At 54.3% G+C, this 10,866-nt stretch overlaps 1 protein-coding gene across 1 annotated transcript; it reads right to left on the bottom strand.

The window, feature by feature from the left end:
- Positions 1 to 92: 92 nt before the first annotated feature.
- On the bottom strand, positions 93 to 10,094 carry TBXA2R (thromboxane A2 receptor). Its single transcript, XM_082650962.1, has 3 exons — positions 10,073 to 10,094; positions 4,784 to 5,652; positions 93 to 779 (listed from the first exon to the last, which is right to left on the bottom strand). The coding sequence occupies exons 2-3, from the start codon at positions 5,567 to 5,569 to the stop codon at positions 534 to 536; spliced, it is 1,032 nt and encodes a 343-aa protein (XP_082507088.1). The 5' UTR covers positions 5,570 to 5,652; positions 10,073 to 10,094; the 3' UTR covers positions 93 to 533.
- Positions 10,095 to 10,866: the final 772 nt, after the last annotated feature.

Here is a 10,866-nt window from a genome sequence, read left to right on the forward strand (position 1 = left end):
AAGAAACTTCAATAATTGACGATTTCAGAGCCAAAAGAGATTATATTTTGGCAAGAGAGGGAGTCTCTTGCCCGTTCTCATTCAACCTTTTCTAGACAGAGCCTTCTCAAATTGGGCTGTCAAAGGGAATCAACTGTACCCCAGTAAGCAGGTCATATTCAGGGGTCAGAGGGGGTCAGAGTCCCCCATTTCTGGAGGATTTCTGCAAGGGGAGGCTTACAAGTCTGCTTTCCTCCAGACACCATCCCAGCATTGCCCACACCCTTCCTGGGATTGGGAGGGGCCTCTGAGTGGGGAGGGGCGGAGAGAGGGGAGGGGCTTTGGAAAGGGGAGTCAGGGAAGAGTTGGAGGGTCCCCAGGGATGATGGAAGACAGCACACAATCCTGCCACTCAAACTGTCCATCCTGCACTCCTGGCTCCTGGACTTCCGAACAGGCAGATGCGACTGACAGGGAGGACAAAGTTTAGATGGGGGACATGCTGGCAGGGTGCTCTGTCCTTCCAGAGCTGCCCCCGACGTCCAGCCCTGGCCCTACTGCATCGTGGACCTGCGGGTGAGCTGGGGTTGCAGGGAGAGAGACCTGGGCCGGGTATTGAGGCGAGGGTGGAGGCGCCGGATCACCGCCCGGCGAAACAGGATGTACACCCAGGGGTCGAGGATCTGGTTCCAGGTGGCCACGCGCAGGTAGATAAGCAGCTGCTTCTCGGTGGCTCGGGACAGCTGCCCAGTCGGGCTCATGGCAGGCGGGCTCCGTAGCACCGTTTGGGCGATAAAGACCTGCGGGGGGAGGGGTGTGTGTGCGTGTGGCCAGAGCGGTCAGCCGGGGGCCAGGCCGGCCACCAGCCCTGCCCTCCACCAGTACCTGCCCGGGCCACCTGCCATCCACCGAGACCCCGTGCTGATTTTGTCCCCGAGGTGCTGTGTGACCCCGGGAGAGCTGCCTGACCTCTCTGAGCTTCAGCTGATGTGGCCGAAAAATAGCACACTTTTCCTGCTCCTCTCCTGGGCACAATTAAACGTGGTGGACAAGAGGACTTGCAGGTGCGAGCAGGTGGAATCACTGTGACTGCCAGTTTTATTATTCTGTCAAACATTTATATTTTATACAAATTTTATAATATAATATCAAATTATGGTATAAAATTGTATATTAAATAATTAAATTTTATGTTGTTTAAGTCAGTTTATATTATATTAAAATTTATAGTTTATAAAATTTTATGTTAAATAATTTTTGTTAAATTCTTATATTAAATCACTTTAATATATTTTATTAAATATTAGATTTTATATTTAATATTATACTATATAATGTAATAAGGTATTTACAGATTATCATAGAATATAATTAGTTACCTAATAATTAATATATTGTTAATTATAACTATTACATATAGTTATGTTATATATATTATATAGTATTTAAAGTTATATATGTAATTATATAATATATAACATAATTATAAGGATGTGACTATATATTACATAATGATTGATATAATTATTAAGTATTAATTAATAATATGTAATTATAGCTATATGTTATATCGTATTTAAAAATTACATAATATATATTATATAATGATTGATATATTATTAAGTATGAATGAATAATATATAACTACAGTTATATGTTATATAGTATTTAACAGTTATATAATATATAACTATATATTATATGATTGATATAATTGTTAAATATTAAGTAATAATATGTAATTATAGTTATATGTTATACAGTATTTAAAAATTATATAATGATTGATATAATTATTAATTCTAATCTAATCTAATTAATTATAATTATTATATTTCATAATTATAATCAAATTTATACTATAGTTAATATAATTATATTCATATTGTATTGCATGTATTATACTAAAAGAAATTTTTTCTTTTTTTTTTGGCTGCACCATACAGCTTGCGGGATCTTAGTTCCCTGACCAGGGATTGAACCTGTGCCCTCAGCAGTGTAAGTGCAGAGTCCTAACCACTGGACCGCTAGGAAATTCCCCCACAATTATTATTTTAAAATTGTTTCCTGAGCACCTAGTATGCTGGGCAATTCTGGGGACACTGCAGTGGCCAAGACAGACCCAGGTCCCACTTGCACAGGTTCACAGGCTCACAGCCCCATTAGGACATGTGACCAGGTGGTTGCAGCTTGGCGGTGGGAGTGGGGGTGACCTAGCAGTGATGGAGGCACCGTTGGAGCCCAGAGTAGGAGCCTGACCGGGCTTGGGAGAGGTAACCAGATGGCGAATAGGAGTTTCCCAGGTGAGTTTGAAGGAAGTGTCTGTGGGCCTTTCTTCTGGGACAATAGGGAGCTATGGGAGGTTTTAGAGCAGGAGTTGCCTCATGGGCCAAATCTGGCCTGCCACCTGTTTTTGTTTTGCTTTGTTTGCTTTATTTTTGCCTTTTTGGTTTGTTGTTTTGCTAAGAATGTTTTTACATGTGTCAATGGTGAGAGAAAAAAATTAGAAAGCATATTTTGGGGGTTTTTAAATTTAAAAATATTTTTATTTTTTATTTTTTGGCCATGTCACGCAGCATGCTCAACTAGGGATCGAACCCACACCCCCTGCAGTGGAAGCACGGAGTCTTAACCACTGGGCCACCAGGGTAGAGGCCTAGACAGCATATTTTGTGACATGACAATGACATGAAATTCAAATTTCAGAGTCCGTAAATGAAGTCCTATTGGTGCACAGCCACGCCCGTTTGTTTCCATGTAGCTTTCATGCCACAGCAGCAGAGCTGCGTCGTTGTCACAGAGACTGTGTTTAAAGGGTTTACTATATGGCCTTTTAGGAAAAACTTTGCTGCCCAAGGGGACCAGGAATCGTTTAATGATTCAGTGATTCTACCTAGGATGCCTTCCTGGTTTTTACCTAACAGTTCAACTTCTATTTATCCTACAAAGCCTCAGTTCCAATGGCTCAGAGCAGGGCAGGGCTCATCCTGGCTATTTCAAGAGAGTCAAGGCTGGAGGGCAGGGAGAAAGAAGAGGCTGAGACAGATCCTTGTCAGGGACCTCTTGGTGAAGGTGACATTTGAGGTAAGACATGGAGGAGTGAGGGAGTGATCCATGTGGAGATCTGGGGTGGGGGAAAGCATTCCAGGCAGAGGGTACAGCCCAGTGCAAAGGTCCTGGGGCAGGACCGGGCCTGGCATGTTGGAGGAACAGCCAGGAGGTCCATGTGTCTGGAGCAGAGTGAGCGAGGGGGAGAGAGGGAGTAGGGGAGGGCAGGGAGGGGACGGGGCAGGTCGTGCAGGGCCTTGTGGGTGGCAGGGAGGACTTGGGCTTTTACCCTGAGGGAGGTGGGAGCCCTGGAGGGCTGTGGGCAGAGGGGGGACCTGACTCAGGTGCTCACAGGCACCGTCTAGATGCTGCTCGATAAATAATAATGATAATAATTACAAGTGAATATAGAAATGGCCTCAGCTCGACACAGATGTAGAGAATAAACGTATGGACACCAAGTGGGTAAAGTGGCGGGGTGGGGCGGCAGTGGTGGGATGAATTGGGAGATAGGGATTGACATACATACACTAATATGTATAAAATAGATAACTAATAAGAACCTGCTGTATAAAATAAATAAAACAAAATACAAAGAAAGAAATGGCCTCAGCTCTATGAGACCAGGCCTGGGAGGGACACCCCAGGTACAGAACAGAAGCACATTTCTCAGCCGGAAGCATCATCCTGTAACTGCCACTCCCCTGGGACCCATCAGTGCCTGCAGCTTCACGTATCACAAAAAAAATTATGTTCCTTTCTTTTTTTTTCCCACCATTGACACACGTAAAAACATTCTTAGCAAAACAAAGCAAACCAAATTTGCAATCTTCCTATCCCACAGGTTTAGCTTTTGTTTTAGCCCTTATCACCTCCTAATATCTACCACTTCACTTACTTATATACTGTTTATTTTCTGTCTTCCCCACGGCCTAAGAGTTCCAGGAAGTCAGGCAGTTTTGTCAGCTTTGTTCCCTGTGCAGTGCCTAGACCAGAGCCAGCAACACACTCATAGCTCAGTGAATGTTTGTTGAAGGAACCAATGAACAAATGAGTTCATGTCATCATCCTGACAGTCACTCTGAGAGGCTGGCACCTTTTTAGTCATCCCCATAATAGGGGGAGATTGAGGCTGGAAGAGATTGAGGCTGGAGATTGACCCGTAGCCAGAGTCATATGATAAGTCCTTGTTGGATGTGGGCTGGAAACCAAGTATCTGATTCCAGTCTCCAGACTTGTCGCCATACAGTCAGAAATGGAAAAATAACCACTCCAAGCGGCCAATTACATCAATCAGTGGAAGGACTTCAGCAAGCTCCCCTGACTCAGGGAAGATCTGTGCAAGGCTAGGGTCCAGCCCAGAACTAGGCACAAAGTAGAAATGATTCAGTAATTGTACCTGGAATGTCCTCCCTGCTTTTCTCTGGCAGGTAAACCCCTCTTCATCCTTCAAAACCCCAGCTCCAATGCCCCTCTTCCAGAAAGCCTTCCCTGATATCCCAGGGAGAGCCTGGGAGCCCTTCCCTGGGCATCTCAGTCCCAGGACACTGCCTCTGCCCCAGTCCTGCCCCCAGTTTGGGATTATCTGTGTCTTGCTCATGGGTTCCTCAAGGAAGGACCCTTGAACACTGGGGTCATGCCCACATTTTCTTGGGCGGACGAGAATCTGAGGGTTATGAATTCATTCGGGAGGAACCGAGGCCCAGTCACCAAGGGTGGGTGGGAGACCCCGGCAGCCCCTGCCCCCGCCACTCACCAGCAGCGGCATCCAGCAGATGCTGGCCACCACCATGATGCCCGTGAGCTGAGCCATCATCTCGACCTCGCAGTCCCGTGGGCGCTGCTGGGCGGCCTCCTGCCCGTGGTAGACGTGGCACAGGGTGGCCACGCTGATCGTGTTGAGCAGGAAGGAGAGCCCCACCGAGAGGCTGCCAAGGAGGGTGAAGAGCAAACCGAAGGCCACATCCCCTGGCTCGGCACCGAGTGTGAGGAAGCACCAGGAGCCCGGGTACTGCACGGTGTAGCGACCCACACCCAGCAGGGGCAGCAGGCCCAGCGCCAGCGCGGCGGCCCACACCAGCCCCACCGTGGTCCAGGCCCGGCGCTGCGAGGAGGCTGCGGGCCGTGAGAAGGGCCGGGTGATGCCCAGGTAGCGCTCCGAGGCCATGGCGGCCCCCAGCAGCAGCGGGCACAGGCCAAAAAAGACCATGATGACGCCCATGAAGTGGCAGAGGCTGCAACCAGGGTCCACGGCCTGCCAGTCAAAGAGGGCGGCGTGCTGGGACACCACGATGGTGCCAGTGACCAGCAGCCCCATGAAGTCAGTGATGACCAGGCCGCAGAGGAAGGTCAGGAAGGAGGATCGCGCATGGGAGCTGCCCTGCCGCGCACTCACCAGCACACTCAACGCCAGCAGGTTGGAGGCCAGGCCCACCAGGCAGAAGGAGGCCGCGAACCAGGGGGAGGCGATCAGGCGCCGTTCCTCCAGCGTGATGTTTGTTGGCCGCAAACAGGGCCCCAGAGAACTGCCATTGGGCCACATGGCGCCAGAGCGGAGTGGGGAGGGTCACCACCCCATCAGGCCAAGGCTGCAGGTGGGGTGGACTGGCACTGGCTCAGGCACACCTGGGGAGGGTGGTGGCGGAAGAGAAGATTTGCTGGTGACATTCTGCATTTTAGTCTGAGCAGCCCTGGTGAACTCCTACACAACCTTCAATGCCCCAGCTCAAATATCCCCTCCTATAGGAAGTCTTTCCTGACCTATCTCACTCCCTACTCAGTAAGTATTACTATTACTACTATGACTAGCTCCAGCCCTGTCCTGCCCAGGCTCAGTGACCCTCAAGGGTGAGGATCAGTTCTGTCTCCTCTGGGAACCCTGAAAGACACCAGTTAGTATTTGCCACGTCTCAGAGAAGGGCTGAGAAGCCCCAGTTTGAATTCCAGCCCTCGTACCCACTGTGTGACCCCAGGCAAATGATTTCTTCTCTCTAAACTTCCATTTCCCTGCTGGTCATCCATCTGAGCCCTTGGTGGACTGCAGAAACCAGAACAGATTTCAGCTATTGTAAAACAGGACACACCCAGTGTGGGGAGGGCAGCTGGCTGGTGGCCAGAGGTCGCTGGTTCTCGAGCAGGCTCCAAGGTCAGCCTTGTGGGTCACAATTTCTCGTGAAATTGTGGGAGAAACCCGGCCCCATTGGTGTTTTAGGGAGAGCCTTCCTCACATGCTGGAATCGTGTAGATTCTTTTTTTCCCCCGTTTTTGTTTAATAAGAAATAAACCCAGAAATCCAGTTCCATCTGTGAGCAAAACTCAGGTCATGTGGAGCAGCAGGATCCCTAGGGACGGGCTATAAACAATAGGAGGAGGGTAATGGGCTATAAACTACCCTGTGTGGGGCTGGGGGAGAAAATTGGAGAGACATATGGGTCTGACTGCCTCGGGTGTGGACGAATCAGCCAGATATGGGGACGTCGAGTAGAAATAAAATGAGACCATTCAAAAGCCAGCTTCCAGGGGCTTCCCTGGTAGTCCAGTGGGTAAGACTCCGCGCTCCCAATGCAGGGGTCCTGGGTTCAATCCCTGGTCGGGGAACTAGATCCCACATGCATGACGCAACTGAAGAGTTACATGCCGCAACTAAGAGTCCACATGCCACAACTAAGAAGTCTGCATTCTGCAACTAAGAAGTCCGCATGCCGCAACTATTCCCCAAAAGGACACAGCAGGGAGGGCGTAAGGTCACCCAGGGGGCCGGCACCCCACCCTGGGCGCACACCACGAGCCATCCTTGTGCTGGCAGGGAGGGGGCACTGGGTGGCAGGATCAGAGTGGGCAAAGGTGGGGAGGCAGGACCATGGGAGGCACAGATGGCCCAGGCAGTTAAAGCTCAGAAAGGTCCTCTTATGGTCCCCATTTTGCAAAGGCAGGGAACCTGAGGCACAGAGAGGTTAAATAACTAATCCAAAGTCACACAGCCTAGCCGGGGTGGATCTGAGATTTAAACTCGGGCCTCATTACATACAAATGTGTGTAATTGAGTCAAAGGCCTGCGAGTCAGGTGGAGGCTGGTGGGAGGTGGGTGTGGAGGGTCACCATCATCGGAATTTTCCTTGATGAAAAACAGATCGAATTTTTCTAGGGAATTCCCTGGCGGCCCACTGGTTAAGACTCCGAGCTTTCACTGCCGAGGGCATGGGTTCAGTCCCTGGTCAGGGAACTAAGATCCTGCAAGCTGTGCAGCTCAGCCAAACAAGACAGACAAAAAACACACCAACCAAACAAACAAAAAAAAGGGATAGAATTTTTCTAAAAAGTTGGTCAGACTGGATTCGAACACTGACTTTGCCACGAACCCTGAGGGGAGTCAAGCCCCCGCTCTGAGTCTCAGTCTCCCTTCCTATAAGATGGGGCGGATGATGAGAATGACTTCGTCTGTGCCCAGGGCTAAGCCCACGCAGGCGCTCCATTCGTGCTGGCCCTGAGCCCATGCCTGTGACCCGGCCTCAGCAGTGAGCGTGCTCGCTACCCCCTCACTCCCCATCTCATTAATTCAGCTCAGCAACTCCTCATTGAGCCTCATAAATTATCCAGCTCCTGCTGGCCAGCTCCACAGAGCTTCCCTCCCAGGCTGAGAGCCAAGGCCACTGCCACTTCGATGGGGGCGGGGCCTGGAGACGGAAACCTGAACCCCAGAGGGGTGGGGGCTTTCCACGGTGCTCGGCCATCTGAGCCCTCCACTCCCCGGCAGGGGTGTGCTCTTTGCCATCTCAGATTTGGCCTGCACTTGGATTCCCCCTGGGGCGGGGCGCTTGCTCCCTCCCTCCCTGGAGAGCTGGCAATGCGCTGTTTTTAAACATTCCTGGGGACTCAGGGCTGTGCCTGCAGTCACTGCCCCTGCCTCAGCCCTGAGTGACCGCCAGCTCCTCCCAGGTCTCATGGTCTCCTGGTTCCCCACCCTTGCGCGGGAGCTTATGCACCGGGGACACACACCCCGTGTCTGCCTCGTCTCCCATGTCTGGGAACAAGCCTGTGGCCCAGGGCCTTTGGCCTGGGGGAGGCTGGAAACTGGCACCACTCCCTCTGGCCCCAGCCGGCGGTTTCCAGTCCCCCCGAGGGGTTCAGGTGAGAGCGGGCAGCTCAAGTTCCCCAGGCAAGCGGGCCAGAGGGGCACCTGGCGAGGCCTCCCTTCCCCTCCCACATTGGCCGGGAGGGCTGGCAGGGCCCCCACCCTGCAGGGGACCGTGCTCTTCCCAGCCCGAGGGCCATAAGCACCACGGTGTGGCCCTTGGGGGAAGTGCTCTCCCTCTCTGTGCCTCAAAAGAAACATGGACCCCAGATTTGCTGGACAAACCCAGGATTCTATGGCCCGAGAGTGGGGAGGTTTGGACTTTGAAGGTCCCGGGTTCTGGAATTCTAACGAGTTCCCAGTTCTGGAAGCTGAAGGCCCCAAGAATCTAGAATTTCAAGGGGCTGAGGTTCCAGAACTTTGACGGGAATTTGGTTGGGTCCTGGGTTCCAGAAATCTCTCTCGGGTCCTGGCTCCTCTCTGGAGGATGGACTTTCAGTGCTCCCTCAGCCTCCCTCGGTGAGGCTGGGAGGGATCCATCCACCGCTGTCCCACAGGCCTGTGCGCTGGGTTGGGCTCGGGCACCAGGCTGGTCCTCCCTCCGCCCACCATGGTGGCCCCGATGGAATGTGGTCTTTGGTTCCCAAGGGCCAGGCCCCTCCTCTGCCTGAAGGTCCGTCATCACCTCTGCCTCATTCTTCTCCTGCTTCTGTGATCCATCCGTCTTTCAACAAGTCCCTCTTCCTCTTGACACACCACCACCTGGCCTGCCCGGCCTGCCTGTCCTCACGCCATGGACCCACCCAGCCTCCCCCAAGGGTGACGGTGACCTCAGACAAACTCGGACTGGAGCCCGCAATCTGCCACTGCCCAGCTGGGGGCTCGACCTTGCTGAGTCTCAGTTTCCCCCTCTGTGAAATGGGGATAACAAAGACACCGACTCGCCTGCTGGCATTCTGGCTGGTCTTCCCAGGCCTGACCTGCTCCTGCCACTGAGACTTTGCCCCCTCTGTGCCCCCCATCCCCACCCCGCCTGGTGCACCCTTCCTGCTTCCTGGCTGTGCTCACAGCTCATCTCCTGGCTGCGTGCATGGGGCAGCCAGGTGGGAGCCCTGATGCTCTGTGTGACCTTGGCCCACTTCCACGTTTCCTAAGTCCTTTAATGCTGCCCAGGTGACAAACGACGATGTCCTCTGGCATGAAAGTGCAGGGACCAGGCCAATCTCTGCATCAGTTCCTGCCCTTACCCGATGCAGACCTGCACGCCTGAGGGTGTGGACCCCCTCCACGCCCTTGTGCAGCCACAGACGCCCACACAGACACAAACGCTTACATGCAGGGCCACTGTCAGTCCCCAGGCCCACCCCTGCCTTCCCCCACCACAAGACTCAATTTCCGGGAACTTTTCCTGTTTGTGACAGCAGCCAAGCCCCCACCCCAGAGGCATCACAGTCAGCCTGCCTGGGTTGGAGCTGAGCCTTGGCCCGGACTCACACGGTCCCTCCCTGTGAGCCTCAGTTTCCTTATCTGTCCAGTGGGTGTCCCCAAGCACCAGCGGGGGACGGATGGGTGATGAAGGGACAGGACCCAAGCCAGGCGGCCAGTGGTTAATGATGGGCACAACTCCGAGTGTGCACACAGACACACAACCAACCAGACGTGTGCTCACACTCACAGCCACAGCCAGCACCCTGGCTCCCTCCCCGGCTGTAGTGGCACCACAGGACACGGAATGGCCGGGCACAGACCCAGGGAAACCCACACACAAAGTACATCCTCCGCCACACTGGCCACAGAGGCACACGCAGGTGCCCAGGGCCGGTAGCACTCCAGGCACGGGACCCAAGCTCACCAATGCCCCGGAACACCCAGCACCTGGCAATTGTCACCGCCCACGGTGAAACACCCACAGCAGGGCGGGTCACCGCAGGATACACCCAAGGCACACCTGCCCACTCACGCCCCGCCCCTAACCTGATGACCAATTGTCCTCAGCAGGCGATGGTCGATGGGGCGTACAGGGGTAGCCAGCCGCGCAGTCGCGTCCCGGCGGACCTGCGGGTGCCGGGCTGGAGGGGGGCGTGCGGAAGCGGAAGCAGGGCGGCTTCCGGGGCCCCTGAGGAAACTGAGTCACAGCGGGAGAACCACGCCGAGGACCCCGGCACTGCCACGTCGCGGCGGGACACAGATAGAGGGTGGGGCGGGGCGGGGTCCCGGGCCGCGGGAGGGGCGGCGAGGTCCCCTCCCGGCCTGGAGGGGGTTCGGCGGGGACTAAAAATAGCCCGGGGCTGGGGCTCCGTTCTGCGGCCGGCGCCCGTCTCTGCTAGTGTCTGTCTCCCATCAGCCCCTCCAGTCCCGCGCTGGCCACGCCCCTCCCGCCCGGGCCTGGCTGATGAGGGTCAGTGGGCGCGCCCTAGCCCAGCGGGGAAACCGCGAGGCCTCCTGGGGGAGGGGGCGCCCATGGGACCCCAGGGCCGTAGGGGCAGGGGCGGTGGCCGGGGTGGCCGGCGCCCTCTCGGGAGCCTCCGTCCGCTCCCCTCCCCCAAGCCCGCCCCAGCCAGGTCCCCTCCCGGCGCTCCGGCCGCCAAGCCCAGTGTTATTCACCGTCCGGGCTGCACCCGAGGATGAGAGGGGGCGGGGCGGGGGCGGGCCCGGCGGGCCCCGCTCCCCAGGGCGCCAGACCCCGACCCAGGGACCCAGGGCTCAGAGCTGGTGAACCCGGTGGGGTAGGGCCTGGCACACAGTAGGTGCCTCATCAATGTAGGGTC

The sequence above is a fragment of the Grampus griseus genome, assembly GCF_964374135.1.
Source record: "Grampus griseus genome assembly, chromosome: 3".
Taxonomy (NCBI): Eukaryota; Metazoa; Chordata; class Mammalia; order Artiodactyla; family Delphinidae; genus Grampus; species Grampus griseus.